General features: G+C 31.2%; 2 protein-coding genes across 11 annotated transcripts in view; one reads left to right on the top strand and one right to left on the bottom strand.

The window, feature by feature from the left end:
* The window catches only part of LOC130893688 (uncharacterized), a 38,002-nt gene extending 20,091 nt beyond the window's left edge, over positions 1-17,911 (top strand). For 3 of the 9 annotated variants that reach the window (XM_057799990.1, XM_057799989.1, XM_057799988.1), the window contains exons 2-3: positions 9,019-9,244; positions 16,661-17,911. In XM_057799990.1, coding sequence (XP_057655973.1) covers positions 16,684-17,631 — 948 coding nt within the window. In that variant the 5' untranslated portion in view covers positions 9,019-9,244; positions 16,661-16,683 and the 3' untranslated portion in view covers positions 17,632-17,911. Of the gene's footprint in view, positions 1-2,720; positions 2,814-3,788; positions 3,896-9,018; positions 9,245-15,592; positions 15,704-15,928; positions 16,135-16,470; positions 16,581-16,660 lie in introns of those variants that run through there. The other 6 variants (XM_057799987.1, XM_057799991.1, XM_057799993.1 and 3 more) reach the window with 5 other exon arrangements.
* Positions 17,912-19,221: 1,310 nt separating this feature from the next.
* On the bottom strand, positions 19,222-26,129 carry LOC130894100 (cyclin-dependent kinase 4). Of its 2 annotated transcripts, XR_009059288.1 has the most exons (8): positions 25,960-26,129; positions 25,592-25,648; positions 25,317-25,537; positions 25,016-25,261; positions 24,287-24,447; positions 22,906-23,044; positions 22,265-22,825; positions 19,222-22,014 (listed from the first exon to the last, which is right to left on the bottom strand). XR_009059288.1 is itself a non-coding variant. In XM_057800689.1 (7 exons), the coding sequence occupies exons 2-7, from the start codon at positions 25,641-25,643 to the stop codon at positions 22,736-22,738; spliced, it is 909 nt and encodes a 302-aa protein (XP_057656672.1). In that variant the 5' UTR covers positions 25,644-25,648; positions 25,960-26,129; the 3' UTR covers positions 19,222-22,735. The 2 variants fall into 2 exon arrangements, 1 of the variants encoding a protein (XP_057656672.1); XM_057800689.1 differs by having other exon boundaries at positions 19,222-22,825.
* Between the last annotated feature and the right edge of the window lie 509 nt (positions 26,130-26,638).

A 26,638-nucleotide genomic window follows, 5' to 3' on the forward strand; every position in this document is an offset into this window, starting at 1 on the left:
TATTCGAAAAATCGGAATATATTAAAGTTAGTACACGTTGGTGTTTAATTTTGCCACATTCCCAATTCGACAACGTTATATATAAATATATGTATAAAAAGATATTTATTATACAAAAATCTACAATTGTTGACTTTTATGTAGGCACTTTTCATAGTGTAACACAAGCTTTTTTTCTTAGAAAGTTACCGCTATGTTTTTCTAAACCATGTGGTAACTTGTTCCTTCAGCTTGTCTTCATCGTTGAAGTCTTGACCACCAAGGAAACATTTTAGAAGTAAGAAGAGATGAAAGTCGCTGATAGCGAGTTGCTGTACGGAGTATGATCCAACACGTCCCAGTCAATTTTTTGTAGAAGATTTTTTATCACGTTCGCAATATGAGGCTACAACACAACATCTTTTGACAATTATTTTCGGCGCTTTTTCTGCGTTTTAGAGGTATCAAGATTTGCTAAAGGCTAAACTTTCATTGATGGTCGCTTAGCTTTTGGTATATCGTAAGAACCTTCAACCTTTTGTGACTATCCGAGATGGTAGTGGTTAAAAAGGCGTTTTATGTTTTATTGAGTAAGGATTTTGGGTACCCAACTCGAGCAAAGTTTATGTCATGAATTGGTGATCTTGAGATTTGCGGAAATTACATAGTTTAAGTACTAATTGTAAACTTATAATTTTGCTCAAAGTTCTCTTCAATTGCACGAATAAGTTAATCAGTAACCAAACACAGGTGTCCATATCGTTCTCCATCGTACACTTGGTCACCTCTCACTGGCTCCATTTTATAATAATTGATTCACTCGTAGCATTTTCTCCCTAAACCTTGCATATTTGCAGATTAATATTTCTTCTGCTTGAGTCAAAGTAACCACTACGCATGCTCGGAACGGTTAGAAATACAATCAGTACTCGCATTTACACTAGATCCGAAGGTCAAGTAGCTGGAGAATCTCGTGTCTGATTGTGTATCGTGCCTTCGACTTATTTCTTGATTTCTTTCTTAAGTGAGTGAGGTCCCTGTACAGATTTGCATTTCGATTATGGTATGGAAAATCCACAATGCGAGAAAAGTTTGATCACCTGTTACAATTAGATCGCAATTCTTGATCCTCGTTGAGCTTGACGTAGTTTTTGTTTAATTTTTGAATAACCGCGATTTTGGTTGAAAACTGTAGTCCGTATATCAAATTGGGTTTTAAAATTTTCTTGTATATGAGTTGATATTCGGGATTTTCCGTCTAGAATCATCTATATTTTGCATTTTGTTGTCTCCTTCCATCTCAGCTTAGAATCTACATTTATTCCTAGATATTTAGCTCTGTTTCCAAATTCCATACCGTTTTTAAAATTTATTCATCGAGTTTTCTCTTCTCCAATTTTTGACCTTATCTTGAATAAATTGGCGCCTTTCTGTAGCTTATGGTAGCTTCTTTCAAATTTGCTCCTGTTGGAAGGAGTTGTTCGTGTCTGGTATATCAATTTAGAGACGTACCAAGCACGCTTCCTTGTGGTACGTCTTCTTCCATTTGGTCTACATCAAAGTATTCATTTTCTTATTTTATTTTGAAAAATCGATCCTTTATAAGTTTCCAATAACCTCGCCATTGTTTTTGGGAGAATTTATTCCATTTGGTTTATGAATTATTCATTTCGAACCTTACCAAAAGTCCAACATTGTAACATCTCATGATATACATAATACACGTAATTTAATAGAGTACTAAAATATAGGGATGATGGATTATTTCATATTTTCTAGTAATTGTGCCTGAATAATGTTAAAAATTTTTATTATTTTGTAAACTTAACAAGAAAATCGAAATATTAGTCAATTAATTTATATAGTACGCCACTGGATAGCACGCACCAAAACTTCTTTACTTAAAGGTATGAGTACGCTTAATAATTATTGTTATATCCCCTACCTATTACAGACAGGAACTCATTCTCTTGTGTGTGCATATGAATAGAGGTCTAGTTATTAGTTTTTGTTTCTAAATCTTCTTGATTTTAGGTCTTTTCTGTTTCAAAATTGGTTTTTTGTTGATAATTTGTTAAAAGAATAGATAAAATTTGACGTTTCGACTTTTCTTTATCAAAATATAAAAAGTCGAAACGTCAATTTTTATCTTTCTCTTAAAAATTACGACTCGTATTTAAAAAAAAACTAATTTTGAAACAGAAAAGACCTAAAATCAAGAACATTAAGATGCATTAATATATCAAAAGGTCTAAGAAATAAGATATTGAAGAAATTTATTAGTTTTTATACAGGGTCTTTCAAAACGTTCGCATGCGAGTTATATCACTGCATTAAGCGAAAAAAATCGATTAAAAATCACCAAACAATCACATGTTTATAACGCGTAGATTAATCGCAAATTAACAATAAGGTTAAGCCAATCAAATCTTGTGGAACGTTTAAGTTCCTCCCTATTGAGCGGTCGAGAGAGCCATAAAAGAATTTAGCTGCTGCCGCCTTTTTGAACTTACCTTTGTTTCTAAAACGTACTCGAAAGGTTTTCGGCGCATATTATTATCGATCGTTGAACTGTTGCGCACGAGCAGTGGCAAAACGGAATAATTATCAAGACGATGAAAATGGTAATTCAGTAGGAAATGAACAATAATCTCTATGATAAACTTATTTGAAAACCCTTTTATCTAAAAAATTTATATCAAGTATTTACATTCAATAATGGCTATTTTATTTTCTTACAGCTAAGTTCAAAAATGCGGCAGCAGCTAAATTCTTTTATGGCTTTCTCGACCATTTTACAATCAACCTGCAAATTTCTCCCGTTTTATGTATATGTAAGTACACACGAACTAACACAAGTAGTAGATAAATTAACTTGGTGTTCGTTCAAAAATAATAGTCTTCGCCATCTTGTTGTATAATATAATATTATTGATTTAATTATTATATATTCTAATCAACGTCTTTTTTAATTATGCAATATCGTCACATTTTCAATTCACGTGTGTTCGAAGATTGGAGAAGGTATTTTAAAAATTGTCTGTTTACATTTTATGAATCAAGGTTAAGGTGATAAAATATTTTATGTGAAACCTATCGACATAAACACCTTTCAAAATTCTAATAGAAAGAATATTCTCAGAAATCGTTTAATGAAATTTAATAGTAAGCGAAAATAATTGTCTCATCAATTTTGACACAATGAGTTCTTTAAAAATGTATCACGTTTAATTGACTATTAAGCCCAGTTCCCACGGGACGTGGCACGAGCATGTGGCTCACGAATTCGTGGAAGACGGTCTCAATAGCCACCAGGAGCTCCATATCAAACGTGTTTGATTTTCAGGCGTGAATACGACAGTTGCTAGCCAGGTTTTGACGATGAGTGATTGTTTAGTGAGTTTTCGAGATGTCTGAACCATCAGGAATTCGAGTAGTGAAGTTGCAAGATAGTGAAACAGTTAAGTTTATAGAATTGTATGCTGGTGGACGATTCTAACTGCAAAAACTACAAATATAGAGATTTAAGATTGGCCGCAGCGAAAAGAATTAGCGAATCGATGGGGATCAACGGATTTGGACCTGAAGAGGTTATAGCTAAATTTGCAGTTGTATTTTAGGGCTCAAAGCTTGTCTCAGGTTGTTGTCTGATTTGAAAATATGTTTTGATACACGTTCCAGGAGACTTCAGACATTCGTAATAGTTTTAATATATAATTGGCGCACTCAGTAGGATAGGCACGGGTTTCGGAAGTGAACAGTTCCGCATTGTGCCTGAAGTGAAATTCGGGACTTTGGAGTTTCTACACCTTAAGTGCGTATTAGGAACTTATAAACTTTCGAACTTGTGGCAACAGGAGCAGGGAATCACGAAAAAGGCTCAGGAGAGCAGTGCGCTCGAATCGACGACCAATCTGTAAGTGCCTTTTGCTTTTTACCTTTCCAAACCCCTCTGTATAAGGATTTTGGTAAAGTTAGTTGAATTCTGTTCATTGCAGGGAAATGGGGAAATGTTAGTTAGTCGTTTGTTGTAAAGTTTTTAAAGAAAAAACAACCACTCACACAAAGTTCAACTTGTTCACGAAATTTTAGGAGAGAAATTGTATATTTAGACCACTCAACGTTTTGTTTAAATCGACACAATCCTAGCTACTAGATTTAGGAAAAGCCCCATTGGATTCAACCAAAACATACCCAGCGCCCGAAAAAAATCATGTTTGGATAGAAATCGTCAGGGGAAGATCTATTGGTCCTTATTTCTTTCGAGAGAATTCAACAGCTAAGCGATATTTAAAATATCTTCATATGGTTTTAATTGCTGCATTGCCAGATCCAATGATGGGGAAAATCTAGTTATCTACAAATGATTGGACTATATCTTGGACAGTTACCAATTTTTCTTGAGCTTTTTTGGTGTTAATATTATCAACTCAAGTTCATATCACAAGATATTTGATTCTCTTATAATCAATAACGAATTGAAACCATTTCAATCCATAAACGTCCTAACCTCTCAACTTTTCCAAGGATTGTCGATCACTTGTTAGTACCTCAGCCAGGTTAAGAATCAGATACATTCCTTGAATTCAGATACGCCTCTAACTCTTAGAAAGTAGTTGGGAAGATAGCTGGAGGCTTGTTAAACACAAAAACTTGGTAGGTCAAAACATATTCTACTCATTTCGTAGATTGAATACGTCCAACGGAAGGTTAATGACTATTTTGAGAAGCTTGACGATTCATATTTTTTTGGACGACGCCATCTGAAAGTTGTTCGTTCTGTATTCACTTACATACTGAAAGTTGCGTTTTGAGTGTTCCATGTGGTGAAAGTGACAATTCCGTACTATAAAACACTTTCGGAACGTTCTGAAGTGACTCTAGCCACTTCAATGTTGACAGTTGACAGTTTCACTTCGATGATTTTGCATAACCTTAAATTTTTAATTTTCTGAAATAAGTTGTTTTATCCGAAGTTTTGTCTAAATTAATGAATAATGATGAAAAATAAAATATCAGCGATGAAGAATTACTACTCAGTGTAATTGAACAAGTTTTTGATTTTTGTGCTTTCTTTGTTGGCCCAAATACTTCTGGACCATCCTCGTATGTTCATTTTTTACCGTTATTTTGTGTAAATTTTTGAATAAACAAAAACATTTACGAAATAGTAGTTTTTTGGTCAATTAACAATGTCTCTAGGTATTTTTTTACGAAAAACATTTGAAATTAACTTATACATAATAACCTACTTATAGAAAAAAAAACAGGGGCGTGAAAAGAGTGAAATATTTAACAGGGACGATGAAATTATACAGAATGCTTAGGAACATTTTAACTCTAAAGATGCATTATATTTTTATAGTAGAATTATTTAACTCAATTCACCAACTTGCTTTTTAAAAACAATTTATTTAGCAAACTGAGGATTTAATAATTTAAAGTTACAACTAGTTAAACTTTTATGACGAATATCAAATTGAATGAATGAAGTATTAGTTTTACAGACTTATTTATATATTAGTTCTTATCTTATACAATGATAATTATAAAATTAGTTAAATATACTTATGGTTCACTATTGTCACATTAATAATAATTAACTGAAGACTATAATGGGGTTAAAGTGGAATCTACAAAAACTAACAGAGAGACTAAACACAAACAATTTATAGCAACGATAACTTAATGAGGTTAGAGTTCATAATAAAGTAATTGATAATGATGCGCCGTTGTGGAAATGATTGTCTTGGATTACTTAACTGTAGCATAGAAGCTTCAATCAGACGTTCTGCGAAGTGTGTGGAATATTGAAAAATAATCACACACAACAATTTTTTATTTATGACCTTTCTGTAGACCTTATAGATCGCACTAAGTCTTGAGTATGAAATCAGCATAAATGTCAATGTATATTATTTGCATAAATAAGTGATTTGAACACTAATATAAATATATAATAAATAAAATTTGATAAATTATTCTCGGTTATTCAAAATTACATAGCTCGTCAAAAATACTTATTTGCAATTCGGTTTCATCCTAAATTAAATATGAGAGATACCACTTCCAGCTGTTATTTGATAAAGCAGACAGATGTGTCTTGTGCGGCACGTGTCACTAAAAGATTCGAGGGTTACTACTTAAGTTTTGAGATAGACAAATAAAAACAAATATTTATGATTGCATTGGATTTTTTTTAATATGCTCCATTCCGATTGAGGTACCTCCAAAAAATGTTATTTGAATGCATCAACCGTTTCTTCAAGTAGAAAAATTCTGAAACTGCAATTTCTGCTGAAATAAAAAGAAATCATTGGGTGCTAAATAAGGACTGTACGGCGGATGACCCTTCAATTCGATGTTTTGACTGTTGAAAAACGTTTTTGTTTGAACTGATGTATGACTGAACTGGTAATGTCGTGGTGGATGATTCGTCTTCTGCGATTGGTGGCGACATATCTATTTTTTTGAGGTACTCCGTGCGCGAACAACTTTTGTAAAATTTGGCTTCTTTTGAAACACCCATACAGTCGATTGATGCTTAATTTCGGGTTTATATGCATAGACATTTGTCAGTCAAATGTTCATACAATATTGAATGTATGCGAGTGGAATTAATGCCTTAGTATGACTCAATCTCACAGTATGTCACATGACGATCTTGCATCGATGTTTTCTGGCACAACAGCAGATTTCGTATGACCTTCATGACGTACGATTGAAATCGGAAAACCACTGAGTTGAGCTTGAGCTTGAGCCAAATAGGACTCGTATGACTACGCGTTTTGTGTACATCCACCATTAAAAATGTCAAACTTTACGATGGAATTGTCAGTTTTGACATATTTTCATCAATGTTGCCATATCTCTAAACTTAAGTAGCAATAGATAAAAGTTCAAATGAATGTCGTCTTAACGATGATATCTTGAAAAAACTTAGTTGTGTAGAAAGATATTACAGTGAAATCTTGTAATAAACTGCAGTTTGATTAATGCAAAAATTCATTTACTCTCCTACAATTTTTATCAATCTACGAACTTAATCCACAACGTGCTGTCTTTTAATATATTTTTCGATTCTGTCAATACGATTGTAAATTTTTCATTGTTTATTTAAATACAAAGAAATTCCGGTCTCTGTTTTACGAAACTCTACAGCACGTGTGTGAAACTGAAAGAAAATACCTGATACAATGCGCTGTTGCCAATAGCGTAGCTTTATTTATTGTTATTGTTCTATTATCTACTGGCTTTCATCTTTTATCCTAAATGGGTAAAGGATGGAAAATCAACTTCAAGGAGACTTTTCTTCGGCCGACCTCCTAAGGGATGGCACGATCTACTTTTCAACAAACTGGATAGTAGATGAAACAAGATTAAAGTCTATTATCTACTGTTGGATAAATATATAAATAAACTACAAATGCTATATATTATAATAAATTTCATTAAGGAAGCAAGAAAAGTTCTTTAAATCATTTGATACAATATCAAAAAAAAAAGTTTGTGGCCAACTATAATCTTCAAGTTGAATCATACAAGCTGACAACGCTGCATTTTGCCTGTTTGGTTGTCTGGTCCAATTTAATTTGTTTTTCTCCTCTAATCTCAGCCTTCGAAGTACTAATATCGATTGTTTTTTGTTTGAATTATAATTATACAGGGTGTCCCACGACGAGTTAAAACTATCTGTATATGGCAAAATACTTATAGTAAAATCATGGAAATTTCTACGTTTGGGTTTTCGGATATACTTTTGTCTAAAAACTTTATTCGAAAAGTGCATACTTTCTGAGTTATTGATTTTTTTGTAAAAAATTTGACCGTCACAGACCCTTATAAATTATTTTTTTACGAGGATACCTTTAAAGATATGAAAATGGTTTCTATTCGGTTGTTTTTATCAATGTCAGACGTATTTGAATCTATGTTGAAAAATTTTTCATTCTATACAGGGTTTGTATAAAAAGTGTTCAAAGTTTAACTTCATAAATATCAAATTTCTCTATTTTTTTAAATAGAACCACCCGATTTTTTCGATTTTAATGCATTCAGGGGTAAAAAATAAGGCAAACTCATGTATACTTTGCTATACCTAAACCTCACCGTTATCCAGTCTGTAAAAAAAATTAAATCAAATTGTATTTTCTAATCCTATTCCATCTTTTAGTCGTTTCCGACTCTCTAAACATTTACAGAAAACATTTAATATCTGGATAACGGTAAGGTTTAGGTATAGGAAAGTATACATATATTTGCTTTATTTTTTACCTCTGAATGCATTAAAATAGAAAAAACCGGGTGGTTGTATTTAAAAAAATAAAGAAATTTGATATTTATGAAATTAAATTTTAAACACTTTTTATACAAACTCTGTATAAAACGATATAAAAAAATTTTTCAACATAGATTCAAATACGTCTAAACATGCTAAAAACAGCCGAATAGAAACCATTTTCATATCTTTAAGGGTATCCTCGTAAAAAAATAATTTATAAAGGTTTGCAACGGTCAATTTTTTTACAAAAAAATTAATAACTCAAAAAATATGCATTTTTCGAAAAAAAAATTAGGACAAAAGTATACTAAAATTTTACGCAGATTTCAAAAATGTATTAATATACAGGGTGTTCCAATTAAAATAACAAAGTTACAGTCCATTTTAGTTAAAAAGATCGTATTCGAAAACCAAAACGTAGAATTTTTCATGATTTTACTATAAGTATTTCGCTATATACAGATAGTTTTAACTTGTCGTGGGACACCCTGTATACCTATATACAAAAAGTTTCACTTTTTTATGAAATTATTTTTCATTGCATAGAATAGTTGTGATGTGAAATCATTTTTTTGTTTTAATAAATTTATCATAATAATTTTATAATAATTAATTAACCCATAACTACATGCATACTATAAAAATCCAGTCTGTACCAACAGCCTTATTCGACAAAACACTGTACTGTACGCGATAATACTCTCGAATTTTCGATTGTTTGTATAACTAAATTTTAATGTTTTCATCCATTATTTCAGCGACAGTAATTTTTATTCGCAAAAACCGGCAACAGCTTTGTTATGGTAGGACTACCATCCACATTGTAATGCAACGACAGTAACCAGTAAAACGTAGACAGTTGCAGATTAAAAGCTTTCAGTGATTTACGAGTAGTTTCGTGTGTTTATTTCTTTTGTTGTTGATTATGTAAGGAAAAAATACGTCCATTTGGATGGATTGAATCATATGAATAATGTTAATTGGGTAAGTTTATTTATTTATATAATATAATATTTAAAATAAAAGTTTGAATGTACATTGAATTTTTTAATTCAAATATAAGATTATGGATTACGTTTGATGTTAAGTGGAAATACACGTGTAAGAAATATGAGCTAATAACTTTACAAGACGGAGTACACATTCGACAAAAAAATATGAATATCGTCCATTAATGAGTTAAAAGTCCATTAGCCAATGAAAGAAATCATCAATTAATGAGTCAAATATACTCTTTTCCTAAATTAATGAAAGGTACTCATCAAATGACGTGATATTAATTGAAAATTATTCATTAATCAGTCCCAATTCCAATATTTATTTTTGAAAAACCTAAAACCAGTAACAAAACCTCATTTCACTTGAAAATCGTCCATTGATGAGTCCCAAGTTCTTTGTTTATCAAAAATACTCTTTTTTCCTAAATTAATAAGTTACTCATCAATGGACGAGTATTCTGCATGCAGCCAAGGACAGAACGTAATTTCAATTGAAAGTGGTTCATTAATCAGTCCCAATTCCAATATTTATTTTTAAAAAACCTAATTTTTTTCAAATTAATATAAAATACTCATCAATTAATGGGTATCTAGTCCAAATTCAATGACAAAACCTCATTTTACTTGAAAATCTCCCATTGATGATCCTCAAGTCTTTTTGTTTATCAATAATACTCTTTTTTCCTGAATTAATAAATAATACTCATCAATTAATGAGTATCCTGTATACAGCCAAGGATAGAACGTAATTTTAAATGAATATGATTCATTAGTCAGTCCCAATTCCAATATTTATTTTTAAAAAACTTAATTTTTTCCAAATTAATATAAAATACTCATCAATAATTGATGGGTATCTAGTCCAAATTCAGTAACAAAACCTCATTTTACTTAAAAATCGACCATTGATGAGTCCCAAGTTCTTTGTTAATCAAAAATACTCTTTTTTCCTAAATTAACGATAGTTACTCATCAATTGACGTGTATTCTGCATGCAGCCAAGGACAGAACGTAATTTCACTTAAAAGTGGTTTATTTTAATCAGTCCCAATTATTAAAAGGGACTCATCAATCAATGAGTATTTTGTCCAAAATCAATAACAGGATTTTATTTCACTTAATAATTGCCATTGATGAGTCCCAAGTCAAAAATACTTTTTTATTAAGAGATGTCCAAATTTCCGAATTTATTCAAAATACTCATCAATTATTGCCAATACGGAGTACACATTCAATGTGTGAAAAATATTAATATCGTCGATTAATGAGTTCAAAGTCCATTATTCATTGAAATAAATCATTATTTAATGGGTATCTAGTCCAAATTCAGTAACAAAACCTCATTTCACTTAAAAATCGACCTTTGATGAGTTCCAAGTTTTTTGTTCTTCAAAAACACTCTTTTTTCTAAATTAACGATAGTTACTCATCAATTGACTAGTATTCTAGATACAGCCAAGAACAGAACGTAATTTTAATTAAAAATGATTGATTAATCAGTCCCCAAATCAAATATTTATTTTTAAAAAACCTAATTTTTTCCAAATTAATAAAAGGCACACATCAATCAATGAGTATTTGGTCCAAAATCAAAAACTGGACCGTATTTTACTTAATAATCGTCCATTGATGAGTCCCAAGTCCTTTGTTTATAAAAAATACTCTTTTTTCCTAAATTAATGAGAGTTACTCATCAATTGACGAGTATTCTAGATACAACCAACGAATTTTACTTGAAAAACGTCTATTGTTTTGTGGGACAACACTCGTATATTGAAAAAACGCAATTTCAAATCATCAATTTACTTCTACAACGGTTAATTTGATATGTAATAATTCTTTACAGTCACGTGTTAGTACCATCATATATATCACGTTGCAATATTAAAAAGTAACGTTAATTTATATTTAATTTAATATATTCTAACATATTTTCATTATATCTAGGACAAGGTCACTTTGTCAATAAATTTATTCGAAAAAACATTCTTTCCAATAAAGACATTTAAAAAAAAATATATTACTTAAGTGAATTGATTTTAGTGCTGCTTTTTGGGAATTTTTTTACTTAATTTTTTTAAGCTGAGTTCAGAATACATAAAAAAGAAATATCTAACGGTACAATTGGGTCTTTATACTCTCGCTAAGAAGAAAATTAACCGTCGAAGAATCTTCTCGTGCTATTGGATTATATCCAGTTTCTGTATCGATATCAATGAGAAGAAGAAACCTTAATGAGAATTTGAGATCCCCAGGCAACTTTTGAGCAGTGAATTCATCCCTTTCGAGGATGTAAAATTATGATCTGGGGAAGATCGGTCAAAACGAAGGTTGCTACTTAAGTTTTGAGATAGACAAATATTTGTCGAAGCATGTTTTCCTTTGATGTTGTACCTATGATTTGAACGCATCAATCGCTTCTTCTGGTGTAAAAAAACGTTGATTTCGCAATTTATTTTTGATCTGCCTGAATAAGAAATGATTGGGCGCCAAATAACGTCGGATTATCCATCGATTCGATGTTTTGACTGTTCAAAAACCTCGAGGTGCTTTGTGCGTGAAAAACTTTTATTTCATTTGGCTCGTTTTGAAAGACCCATCCACTCAATTGTTGTTAAGGGTACACAAGTGTATATATCCATGACTCATTGCATGTCTCGATCTTTCGAAGCTTTCGCTGTCACAGTTTTATTTTGATTGATGATAATACGAGACCACATCGAGCCGCAGCGGGTTTAGAAAAGAATACAAAGTCTTCTTCAAGTCGTATGCTCTGAATCCCGTAGAGCGTGGTTGGGATCAGTTACAAAATCCATTGTCTCACGACCGCAAACCATACAGGAGCTTAACTTAACTTTGGTCAGATATGGAACAAAATTATTTTTTTTGAAAGAATACCAAAGATGTGCTGCTGCTGTGATACGTGTCACTTAGAATATTACCTGCAGTTTGAACATTATTTTTAATTAAACACTTTTTTGTTTTCTTCAAGTATTTAATCATTCAAATAATCTAATGAAATAATAATTCTGTATTTGTTTGTATATTTTCTATTAAAACAAAATGAAAAACATGATCTTCATTTATCCTTTTCCCTTTAAATATATTTCTCTAAAGTTAGAGGAAAAAACAATAAGCGGAAAATTAATTGCTAACTGAGTTTCAGAAAAAAGTTGGAAAAGCAATTTAAATGTGCAAAATCAATAGATAATTGATAATTAAATCCTCCGTTGCCAATTTTCTATTCTTGCGTGGATTTGGCGACATTCACTCCTGTTTTCGGAGAATAAAAGAGGTTCACAATAGGACCTTTTGATTTTTCAAGATCGCAAGGCCACATTTGTCTATAATTCCTCGGCATCAATAATCACCTGATAAATAAATTCAAAAAAATAATTTCTATCGTGACGTCTACAATTTTTATGTTATAATAGTGTTCTATTGAGAAAACTCGGAAAAACTAATTTTTTTCGTGACATTTCCTAAAAATTCATCTATTCTGCAGCATTTAATCGGCATTAGTCGAGAATTTGATTATTTAAAGCCCAAAAAGGCCGTAAAAGTTACAATTTTTCACTAATGATAGTGTTCCTCTGAGAAAACTCGGAAAAACTAATTTTTTTCGTGACATTTCCTAAAAATTCATCTATTCTGCAGCATTTAATCGGCATTAGTCGAGCATTTGATTATTTAAAGCCTTAAAAGGCCGCACAAGTCTACAATTTTTCACTAACGATAGTGTTCTACCGAGAAAACTCGGAAAAACTAATTTTTTTCGTGACATTTCCTAAAAATTCATTTATTCTGCAGCATTTAATCGGCATTAGTCGAGCATTTGATTATTTAAAGCCTAAAAAGGCCGCACCAGTCTACAATGTTTCACTAACGATAGTGTTCTACTGAGAAAACTCGGAAAAACTAATTTTTTTCGTGACATTTCCTAAAAATTCATCTATTCTGCAGCATTTAATCGGCATTAGTCGAGCATTTGATTATTTAAAGCCTAAAAAGGCCGCACAAGTCTACAATTTTTCACTAATGATAGTCTTCTGCTGGAAAAACTTGGAAGAAGTCATTTTTTTGTGAAAAAAATTTTTTTTCCAGCAGGATTTAATTAACATTAGACCATCATATAACTATACAGAACCTAACGGGACCTCACAGGTTATAATTCCAAGAAAATTCGGAAAAAGTAGTGTCTCAAAAAAATTAATCTTTCTCGAAAACTTGCCCAGCGAAAAATTTCGTAATACTGCACTTATATAGAACTCAATGTTTTGTTTATTGTTTTTTATGTCTGCTCTTATTGCTATGCTGATTTAAGTGACATTTCAACTATTTTATTTTAAACAGAAAGCTTATAAAAACAAAGATCTGTAAATATTCGTTTAAAAAATCGAGAAAAATTCACGCAAATTATAATAAACAATTCACATAATGATGTATAAAGTCTCGAACGTTAGTCACAGATAACTGAATAACTGTTATGGCATTACAAAACAAATTGCTTACCGTCTATGAATAATGTTAAGCGAATTACACGAAAAGAAAGTTTCATAATTCAAAACAAATACATCGTTATTACACGGTAATTTACAATAAGAATAAGAGTATATTTTATCATTCGAACAATACCTAACGTGTTGAAACCAATGAGAAGTAGTACCAGACATTGCGTAATTTATAGAATTAAACCAGTTTATCTTCACTATTAGAAACATACTTTTGTCATCATTTCGTAATTAACCCATTTTTAATACGTATACGTATACTTTGAACATTAAAGGTTAAAAATAAAGTTTGGAGGCATATACGAGGGCCATTTTTTTTATCAACCTCCGATTGCTCCGTATAGACGCTACGCGGGCAGAAGTAAGTGAGCATGCGCTGAAGGCGGCTGCGAAGATCTCGCACTACACACTCCGCCATTCAGGCGTCAGTCGGCGTTGTGCTATAGCCACGTAACCATGTCCGTCTTTATTGATTCTTCCGCCAAGTGTGAATTGCGAAGTTTTTTACAGGCTGAAGGCTATTATGTTGCAGAAATCCATCGGAGAATGAATCGTGTGTATAGGGAAAACTTTATGAGTGATGGTGTCGAAAGTTTCAAGATGTGCATGATGAAGGGGGCCAAGGACGCAGATTTGTCGTTTTAGATGACCTGGTTCAACGAGTTGACAGAATGGTGAAAGAAAACCTCTGATTCATCATTACTGCTTTGTCTACGGAATTTCCAGAAGTTTCAAGATCAGTTTTGTACTCTATTCATTGGCGGCAATTTTCTTTGAAGATGGTACTGAAAAACTTGACCGCAAGTTTATAATAAAATTATTGTTTTATATGAACTTATATTTTATTTATAGCCTATCGGAGGTTGAAAATAAAAACGGGCCTAGTATTACTGAGCGGGAGCCACCTGGTACATAGAGACTAGTTAGAATAACAAATTTGCTTAAAAATTTCTAGAAATTCGATTTTAAAGCTGCTAATGATAAAAAACGAAAAGAAACGGTCTAATAGTTGTAACAATAAAAAAGTAAATTACAGTTCGTAGATTGTAAAACAACGACAGTCATTTAACGGTATAATAAAGTTCTAGATCGAAACGTATAAATTCTTTTGTTGTGAATTGAAATTGAAGCAACAAAATTTTAATTATTTTAATAAAGAAATTGATAGAATCATTTTAAGAAATAGTTGATATGGAAATTTATTTTACTGACGTACCGCTGAATAGAATATGCAATTAGCTGGTTTGAATGCACAATAAACCATAAAATCAAATGCGAATATAAAGTCTGTTTTTTGTAGACTATTGAATATCATTAATTTAAAAATCTTACATTATATATAGTATATTGAAGGGGAGCATTCGAATGTAGAATAATTTTTATAATATAACCCTTTTTCGAAACCAGTCTCGTTATTTAATAGCCAGACCTTGTATAATACTGCGTTCGCTTTTGTACATCTGATGACTCTAATTATTCGGTATCGTTCGATCTCACTGCTCGGTTCGCGTTCGGTTATATACATTTTTGAACACTTTCGAGTAAAATCTCTTTGCTCCTAATCATGTAAGATTGTTAGATCTGTTTTGACTTTTGACGTTTCATTTGACATTTCTCTAAGTCACAATTTGATAGCCAACTTCAGTATGAATCAATTCTCCATTGCTCTCAAATAATCATTTAAAACGTCTGCGTGTGTACTTTCATAAGAATCCAAACTTCACTAGTTACTGTTCTCACCAGTTGACTTCAATTATTTTAATTTTTTTTCTGTTTTCTGTTCGGCAATAACAATATCACGTGATAACAAGCGATCTGTGTTCAGCGAACAGCACTACCGAACACAACTATAGAGTTTATAATGTGAGTGTTGACGTTACACGCCGCGGGTCAGGGATCACTTTCCAAACAAAGTTTTAACTGCATTGACGATGGTATATATCTCTAGTGATTTTTGATTTTTTCGTATTGTCTTTGATAAATTGTGTAAATAAATAACTTCTGGCTATTCTTCCCAAAAGTTATTCGTTCAAATATAAGGGCACAATCGTACGTTGCAGAATGGACGTACGTCACGACTATTGCGGAATGGAGTGAGTCAATGAGCATTTTGACGTGTGCGTTTTGAAAATGCCAAACGTCACATCGTTCAATTTGTATTTTGATGTTCGCTGTACTATTTGTGTATTCAATAATGAATGCCATAATATATAAAAGTACTTATCGCAGTTAGGGCTGATCTAGAAATAAAAGTAACTCTTCTATATAGGTTACAACTCTCAGATGACCTTTGGGCGTCCCACATAGCGACTATAACGTCACTCATGATGTCATGATTATGTTCACGATGACCCTTAATTAAGAGGTGAGTCGAAGTGAGCGTGAGAAAATTGGCGGCATTTTCAAAACTTAAGCAACGCTGATTGTAACCATGAGAATTTATCTCATTATTTGATGCGGTTTGGGATATTATAAGTACTTTTTAAGCATTCTAGTGACGCACCACTAAATATTTTACTATCACCGTAGATTTTACTTAAATGTTAATTAGTTAACCACACCAGTAAAAATTTCAATGACTTACAAATTATAATATAACCTTTTAAAGCTTTTGTTTTATTTTTTCTGTTTTGCCATTCGTTAATATTTATCTCAACGCAAAAACGCTTCCATTTAGGTTTACGATTATAACACTCTGGACTAAGTGGAAGGGGAACGGTCGAGATTGTCATTATCGTGAATGCTAAGTGGAACGCACCTTAAGTTGATGCTGTATATCTTTTATCTATGGCTATAGACTAACATTTCTAGGTTAGAATAATTATTCAAATTAAAAGGAAGTTTTCGATATCAGTAGATTGTTAATTTAGAAGTTTTTTTATTTGTTGCAGGATGTTCTTGTTTCATCGTCAACATGGAAAGGATTTTTAAAATCAAGACGAAAACTAATAGAGTACTACAATCACAATATCCTTCAGAAAGAAGATATTCCGCTTCGATTGTGATAGGACTTAGTGTGGTGTTTTTGCAATTATGTTTTTACTCTATATTGATGGGGGTTTTGATTGTACAAAAATTAACAGTACAATCTTCTACGAACAATTCTTTTAACCAAAACGAGACTGAGATTTCAATCTTTTCTTCAACGAACAATAGTGATATAGAAAATTTTGATTCCGTTACCAATAAAACATACAAAAACGAAATTGATTCGTATAGGAAAATGGATTCAAATACAATTCTACAAGATTCCCAAACTTATGTTGACCTACCAACTTTGATGTGTTCGGGGTGTTTTTTAATGGCTGCAGGGTTCGCTTTATGTTTCATTACTGGTACAATAGCTTGGAAACGATGGTACATTGATAGCAATATTACTTTCTTTTTTGTAGCTTCTACGTTTTCTACAATAACTGCTTTAATTGGATTACTATTTTCCTTACTAACTTGTTTGAATTTAAATTTCAATTATGACACTTACATTTACGAAGCAGCCACGATTTCCCCTATAACTTTCAGTTTAACTATGAATATTATAATATTGTCTTTGATTGGATTAATGTGGTCAATATTATCTGCTAAAGTGGCTTATGTCGGAATGAGGTCTTCGTATCCGGATGATATGATTATAAGTAAAGGAAGACACGTGGAAGTTTCAACTGTGAAAAAAGGAAACGGTAAATGCACGTTTCCTTCGGATATTCTAGATCATTTTCCTTCAGGAGAGAAGCTTGCGAAATATTTACCAAAAAAAGATAGTGGAGATTTACCGAAGGCTGAAAGTAGTTTAGAATATCGACAGAGAGTTGATAGATTTTTATCAGAAGTGCCAGAAGTTGGTAGTGAAAAATTGTGTACATAAAATTATTTTTAAGAATTTGAAGTAAAATTATGTTGTTTATGGCGAATCTCTAGTATTTCGAAAACAACTTGTATAGTTTTTTTGAAATTTTATTAAAAACTAATCTTCCTGTATATAATTTTTTGCGGGTTAAGATAATAGTTTTCAGTAATATTTTAATCTGTATAAACTGAAATTTCAATAAATTTTGTTTATTGTCCATTTCGCAATTATTCAAATAATATTTTGTTGCTTTACTGATAGAATAAAGTCTTGATGTTAATAAAATCAGTTCAAAATATTGTGAAGTCTTACTAGAATCCAAATACATCTTAATGCAGTTTTTTTAGACAAAATTGTTGGTTTTTGTGGAACAAAAATAGAGAATAACATATTGCATTAATTGAAACCATAAATCATAATGTATATAATTTTACATAACCCCAAATAGATTCCAGAACTCGGTAATCACCCTATATAAACTGCAATTACATATAAATTTGCTTTATTACAATATTTTCAAAAGCTCTTGTTCATTTTATGGTTCCATTTGGTGACTAAGTCTTAATGCAAATAAAATCAGTTCAAAATGTTAATAGAACTTACCAAAATCAATATAAGACATATATACTCCATTCTACTGATATTGTTGAATTAAATTGTTAGATTTTTAAGAACAAAACCAGAGATAAATAGGAAATAAATATTCCAATCATTGGAACAATAAATCACCCAATATATAATTCCATATAACCCTAAATTGTTTCCATATTTTCATTTCTCTCTATATAAATTGCAGTTTCATATACATTTTCCAAAATGTCTTTAGAATATTTTCGAAAACTCTTGTTCATTTTACAGTTCTATTTATAGTCTTAATGTTAATAAAATCAGTTGAAAATGTTAATAGAACTTACTACAATATATTTAAGTTACTTATACATCATTTTACAGATTTTTTTGAATTAGATTGTTAGATTTTGTGAAACAAAAACAGAAAAAAATGATTGTAACCAATGTAAACTTAAAACACCCTGTATATTTATATATATGTATATATATATATATATATTGGTTAGGTATTTATATCAGATAAAAACTAAATCAACCCCATACATAGATGATATCCACACCACCCTTAATCATGAATTAATATAATTTAAAAAAAAATCATTTTATAATATTTCAGTTCTTAATTGGATATACTAGGTATTCGAAATAAGTATCGATTTGTTTTTTTGAAAATTTGAAAAGTTTTTGGACAATAATTTTTTTTTATGTTGATAACATCGAAATGAAGATGCCCATATATTTATATTTTTTTATATAAATGTTTATGTATATATGATAAAATAAATAGAATTAAAGTTTTTTTTGTATATATTATTTTATTCTTTATAAAAAAGGACCAAAATAATCCTGATTATATGAGCAGTTATAGAACTATACCGAAAAAAAAACACTCAAAACTATACTGAAACAAAATACACTCAAAACCACACTGAAAAAAATTCTTTCTTCTTTTGAATTGTCAATTAATTAGAGTTGTAGGGAATTAAAAATTAATTGTGTGAATTTAGGATGATGGATAAGGATTTTAAATAAAAAAAATTACAAAAATACTTCTTTTTTACTTAAAAAATAGATGATACACATACAACTGAGGGGCCATTTATAAAATACATTCGCACTTAAGGGGGGGAGGGCTCTTCCTGAGTGTGACAAGGGGGACGGGGGGTGTATGACAATGTGACGTTCGTTGTTCATTAAAATATTTTCAATAAGTATTTTTTTACTGTTTTTATTTTTAAATTTTCATCATGACAAAAAGTCATTTATTTTCTATTTTATAGTAAATATGTCGACTTTCAAACATATCCAGTTTTATTACTATAAATTGTAACTTAATATATTTATTTTTGTTTATTTTTCGACATGAGCGCTGGCTCTGTGGTTTAGCCTTTTGACTTGGCTCTAGCGGCATTGCGATCGGTCACAATTGGATTCTTCCGTAGTAACAAATGAAAATATTGTTTCTCATGGTTTTATTATTATATAATTTCTTCATTCGTCATATAGTGGTGAACTAATTCGGACGCTTTTTTTATATTTCTCAATTTAATACTTTTTATCACGTGAATTACTTCACCAAAATTTATATATTTATATATTTATATATATATATATATATATATATATATATATATATATAGATAAGAAAAAAAATGACATCGATAAGAGGTGAACTTTATCAAAAATTATTTAACACTTATAAAAAGTGTTATCCGGATAAAAAATCAATGATCATTCAAGAAAATGTTGACAAGATTTGTAATGATCTCAAACAAGAATACAAAAGTGATGGCAAGCAATTTGAAGTGAATATTCAAAATATTATTGAATCTTTAAATCAAAAGATAATTCAAAACAAAGCAAGAAATTTAACGTTTTTCGCAAGACTTAAGGTAAGTCAAAAACTTTTTTTTTTGTACCTAGTTTATATATTTACTGTTATCGGGGTTATATCAATATTATTCGCGGTATATATTATTTCATTATCATGAATAATTTCTATATATGTAGATTTATAGTGTAAACTAGCCTGTATAAGCCTCTATTTTATTGAATCAATTTTATTAATCCATATTTATAATCAATTTTTTGTTTTTTTAGCCACAAAATACAGTCAAAGATGGGCCTCAAGCGTCAACGAGTAAAGAAGATCTTCCATCACAAAAAACAGTCTCTATTGAAAATAGCTTGCCTTGTCAAGAACAAATGTGCAGTTCAAAAACAGCTACACCCGCCCAAGATGAGAGCAAAAAAAATTTCAGTTATGGAATCAAGTTTAAATTCATTACTTTTGCAAAGAGATTCTGGATTGTCTACAGCTGGACTTGATAAAGAAATAAATAAACTAAAAGACAAAATAGAAACTGAAAAAAAAATCTCTCAAGCGTAAACAATTAGCTCAACAAAGATCATCGAAATCCCGTACAATAAAAAAAGGAAGCTTGAGGATGTTTGTCTTGAGCATCCGGATGTAGCAGAAAAATTAAAAATAAGAAGCAATCCAGGTCGGCCGAGCTTAGAAGAGGATCAACCAGCTTTATTGCAAACGATCATGAAAATTGTCATCTTTGGTAGCTCTGCTGAAAGACGTAGAACTGAGACAGTAAGAAGCTGTAAAAATTTAGATCAGTCACACGAGCAATTAAAAACTTTAGGTTTTCAACTGAGTAGAAGTGCTACGTATTTACGACTTTTACCACGAAATTCAATTTCTCGTGAAGGAAAGAGACATGTCTCTACGGTTCCAGTGAAATTAATTCGTGCTCAAAATGACTTGAAGAAAAAACATATTGACACAGCTTCAAGTAGATATTTAGAGAGTCTTGCTTCTTTTCTTGGACCTACTGAAGTATTTTTTTTCTCAGGATGATAAAGCCCGAGTTCCGATCGGACTTACATCAGCTTCAAAACAAGCACCATTATTGATGTATATGCAATATAAGGTTTCTCTTCGAGACCATGACTGGGTAGTGGCTGCTGGATATAAATTGATACCATCTGTATACACGGGTATTGTTATTGAACCGAATGGTTTTGGAAATCCTTCAAAAGTAACTTATTCAGGACCAACATTTATAGCTATTCGAAGTTGCAAACATTCTAGTTCGACAGCCAAGACACATGCTGATGATTTCAAACAAATTTTTGAACTGGAGTCATTTAAAAGTTTGGCCTAAAACAACATTGGATCGCCAAAACCTGTAGTGATCATTTCTGCTGATGGGGGTCCTGACGAAAATCCTCGTTATGAAAAAGTAATATTCCATGCTATCCAGCATTTTCGTGATTTTAATTTAGATGCTTTATTTGTTGTTACAAATGCACCAGGCAGGAGTGCTTACAATCGTGTGAAAAGGAGAATGGCTCCATTAAGTCATGAGCTTGCTGGCTTGATTTTGCCTTATGAGCATTATGGGTCGCATTTAGATTCTTACGGTAAAACTGTAGATAAAGATTTTGAGAAAAAAAACTTTGAATATGCAGGGACAACTTTAGCTAGTGTTTGGAAGTCATTAAAAGTTGATGGTTATGATGTAGATGCAGAGTATATTGCACCAAAAGAAGATGATAGTGATGATGCACAAATATTAATTAATGATTGGTACTGTAAACATGTTCATGAATCACAATACTTATTACAAATTTTGAAATGCTCAGACAAAGACTGCTGTGGCCAAACTAGAAGTAGTTTGAGAAGTTTACTTCCAAACGGATTTTTGCCTCCACCAATTAAATTACAACAAACTCAAAACGGATTAAAGGTATTGCAAGTGAATTCTGAAGATGGTAAATATCTTAATTTATTTGCCCGTCTTGCAGTGAAACTTCAGCCTGAAGCTGAAGATTTTCAACAAATTTCTTACGATTGGTTTTGTCCGTCAATTTACGATAAATTAGCAAGCAGAACATGCAAAGAATGTAGTCTATATCACACATCTAATAAAACTCTACTACAGCATTCAAAAAATTTACATCCAAAACGAAAAAGAAAAGATGAAGTAGTTCGACGCATACAACCAACTCGCATCGCAGCTCGATGAGCTCGAGAACTATTTATGCGTATTAATGAAAAAGATGGCACGGAAAATGCAGAATGATGAAGAATGAATGATGACGATGAAGTGAAGGGTAGTTTTGAAATAAATGAAGAAGAAGATGCTGCAATACCTATTATAGATATTTCGGCACATTTACAGAATTCTTGGACTTCTGATTAATAAAAATATTATTTATTTATTTGTTGTGAAAGATATTTATCATATTTTATTATAAAAACTAAATGAATATTTAAATTTTCAAAATTTGTATAATATCAGATGGAGGGGGGTTAGTTTTTGTGACGATATTTATAGGGGTGGTCACAGAAAGCGTGATATTGGGGGGAGGGGGTGAGAAAAAACTAATTTTAGCGTGAAGTATTTTATGAACGGCCCCTGGGAGAAAAAAATAAACTGCAATCAAACTATATAAAAAAAATGTTTAAGCAAAATTTTCACAAAGATTCCTTACAGTTTTCTATAAAATTCTTTTGCCTAAACGATTTTCATTGTATTTACGTGTTCAGAGGTTCTTCAGTGAAAAACGGATGATTCAATGCCTGAAGTGCTGACACCCTTTTCTTCGGATCAAAAGTAAGCATACTCTGAAGCAAATAATCTTTTTTATAGAAAATTGATTACAAACGAAATTTTCTTCAAAAAATTCGATAATTATTGTACTTACCATAACCAAATCACAAGCCGTTTCACAAATGTTAGGTATTATCTCTTCTATGGTGATTGTATTAATAACGTCAAAAGAATTCCATTTTATGGACACATTTTCTTCCGGCCATTCTTTCTCTGATGGTTTACCAATTATTCTAGAAATACCCATTCGATTATACAACACATTACAGACCCACGATGCGAGCAAGAAAACAGGCAAAAGCAGAATACCAAAAAAAGAAAATGCATGAAGGAAAAACTGAAAGCAATAGAAGCAAACTCTTCAGGAGGTGAGGTAAAAATCAGAAAGACCAACTCTGTAGATCGAAAAGTTGATAATGAACTGAATGATAACAAAAAAAAAATTCCGGAATAACAGTCAGCAGAGAAGGACGATAGAAGGGAAGTAGAAGAACCTTCAGACACAGAGATAAAACATGAAATATAGCAATTGAAAAATAATTAAAGAATCTCCATGCTGAGAAGAAAAAGTAGACAAGAAGATTATTGGAACAACACTGTATTATTTAGGTGACAAAAAGTGCTACATTATTGGATGTTATACATAAAGTTTTGGTCAGGATAATGGATAATGAATTTTTGAGTCTCACATTAAAAGTAATACAAATACAAGATTTAATTTACTGCCGAAAGAATATTAGCCAGATCCTTATGTGGAATTTGAAAAAAGTCTATAATAGATTGGAAAAGGAAACAACAAGATTCGATCTCAGGGTGAATGGAGATAAGGAAAGACCTTTTAGGACGGAAAAGGGGGAAAAACATTTTGAAATAGTTGAATACTCCGACTATCTAGGAGATCTGATTAAGGATAGGAATGATGAGGTGAAAGAATTAGAAAATCGGATAGCAAAAGATAGTAGAACAATTTTCCCCCAAAAGGGGAAAATAACAAATAACAGAGATGGAGCAATGATCAGGCCAATTGTACTGTATGAGTATGAATCCTGGTTACTAACCCAATAGAGTTCTGAAAACAATTAAAAAGTGACACAGAAAAATACGTGAAATATTATCGACAGCTTTTTCCATAATTTTAGGTGAAAACTAAGTGATGCTGATTGATCTGAAGGATTTGGCTCTTCTTCAAGGTTCTGATATGTACCTAGATTGCTTCTATACTGAAGCGAATCAAGTGTGGTAGGATTTTTCCTGTCCTTTTAGAGACTTTCTTTGAGAAAATCATTTGACAAAATAACAGGAAAAACAAACAAGAATGTTATAAAAAGGAATAAAGCAAAGTTTTTGACATAATAACGAAAAATGATATAAAAATCGAGGAAATTCTTGAAATCAGTTGATTTTTATCTCATTGTCAATTCTAAATTAACAAAAATAAATATTTTTGTTTAGATATGTAAAATGTCTCAGCATACCTGAAAATTTTGCTGAGCTGATCGCCTTCGGAACAACCGCAAAATAGAGGTTTGAGGCTATACAATTCCACAATTATACAACCAATAGACCAAATATCAACCGGTGTTGCATATGTGAGACCTAGAAGAACCTCCGGTGCTCGGTACCATAATGTGACCACCTTAAAAGAAGCATATTTTATATAAAAAACAATAATTTTAAGAAATTGGTGAATAGAAGATGCCTAAATAGCATAATTCTAACAAAAGTAGTATTATATACAAGTATAATATATACAAGAAACAACTATTAAACCCAGTGGTACACCAGATACTATTTGATCCATACAAACTCTCTGCATTCTTCATTTCATATAACACCCAAAATAATCACACGATATTTCATCAAATCTTAGATACCACAGCTTTGCACAAAAATGTAATCTAATACCTTGGAATCATCCAAGGAGATAGATATGACCTTTTCCTCATCTAGTATTATTAGTTATATAAATGCAGCAAATTAGGATGTCCAACTTCGTCAAATGCTATACTGTGGATACAATATTTTGTTTTTTACTTAATTTCATTGTCAAAAGTCTCATTAATATATATTTACAGCTGTAAAGTTTATATAAACCATTGGCTTCAATCTTTTTCACTTTTTTGTTACTTCTCTCCATTCAATCATTCCTACCTCATCGTTACCTTGTTTGTTTTAATTCTCATTTACAGAAGAAGAAAACTTACCACAGAAGTTAACTGCATTTCAAAATCATAGCTTTTAGCCAATCCAAAATCTGCTAATTTGATATGACCATCATGTGTTACTAACAAATTTTGAGGCTTCAAATCTCTGTGTACGACTCTGTTACTATGTAAAAAGTCGACTCCTTGGAGTATCTCTTTTGCAAGATTACGAATTTCTATTGAGCAGAAACCTTTTGAATTTTTCTCTATGTATGTAGCTAGATCTTGTTCTACATGTTCAAACACCTGAAATTTATTGGTTTACTAAAAAATTCAGGTGAATAATGAAGTTAAAGCATACTAGGTACATGATGAGTTCTTTTTCCATTTGTTGTCCATGACATACATCTAAGAGACGTACAATATTTGGATGATCGAATGTATTTAGTTGACGAAGTAAAGCAATTTCTCGCAATGTGTTCATTGGAATCCCGTCTTCAGTTAATGGTACACATACTCGTTTTAAAGCTACATCATTACCTGTTTTCCTATCTTTAGCTTTATAAACTGTTCCATACGCTCCTAAATTTGATATATAATTTTATTCACTACATAGTTTACAGTAAATAAACTTACCCCTTCCAATTCTATTAAGAGCTTCATATGTATTGCTTTTTTCGAATGACATTATCTCTATAAAAAACCACAAAAACATGAAAAATTCAAATATAATGTAAAGATAAAAAATAGTACCAATCATTTTTTATAGTTTTCCGATTTGAAATGAAAGCATTAAAAAGTCTTACAAAAGATCGAACAAATTAAAATATACACAACGGGTTGTCCAATAAAATATTTTCATATTCTTCTATTCTATCCTGAGTACTTTAATATATAATAGAATATACAAAAATAAATACACGATATTTGAGAAAGGCTAGCATAATTAAATATTTCAATTAATGTTTATAAAATCTTATTTACTTATTCTAAAATATACATACCGTAAAAATAATAAAAAGTTATATTTTAAACACTTTATAACTTAAAGTGAAGAAATAAAAACATTGATACTCAAATAAATATAAATATATAAATAAATATAAAAATAGACGACTTCTCTCACTAGTTCAACATGTTGTAGAAAATCAAAAAATGATACTTGACAGAATACAATTGACAGCCAATTGAGCCGGCTATAGAGTACGTTCCATTTAACGCCCACAACGGGGAACATGTTGAGCGTTCGCTGTCAGGACTATTGTTTTCTGTGCCTTGTAACTTTATGACACGAATATTTTCAAAACAGAGGCTATTTTGGTTACTTTTATTGAACTCTACAATTTTAACAATATGTGATAAATGTGAGGTACTTTGTCTAGTTCCTTTCCAAAGAATTACGGGGCGTATTCATCACTCACCCAGTTTTATATGTATATAAAAATTGTCATTATAATTAAAACGAAATTATAGAGAATAGTTCATGCAGTTCAAATTCATTTTTCCTATCTTCATAAACGAATTCAATCATTTTTCTTCTATGAAAGGTTAAAATCATAGACATAGTTGACGTTTGATCACAGAACACAGTCGATTTAACATATTTCGAACGATTCCGTGGAGTCTTCTTCTCTCTACCTCCATACATTGTATCCTTTCAAATAAAGCCCTCGCTCGTCGCGT

Source organism: Diorhabda carinulata, chromosome 5 (genome assembly GCF_026250575.1).
Source record: "Diorhabda carinulata isolate Delta chromosome 5, icDioCari1.1, whole genome shotgun sequence".
In the NCBI taxonomy this organism is placed as follows: Eukaryota; Metazoa; Arthropoda; class Insecta; order Coleoptera; family Chrysomelidae; genus Diorhabda; species Diorhabda carinulata.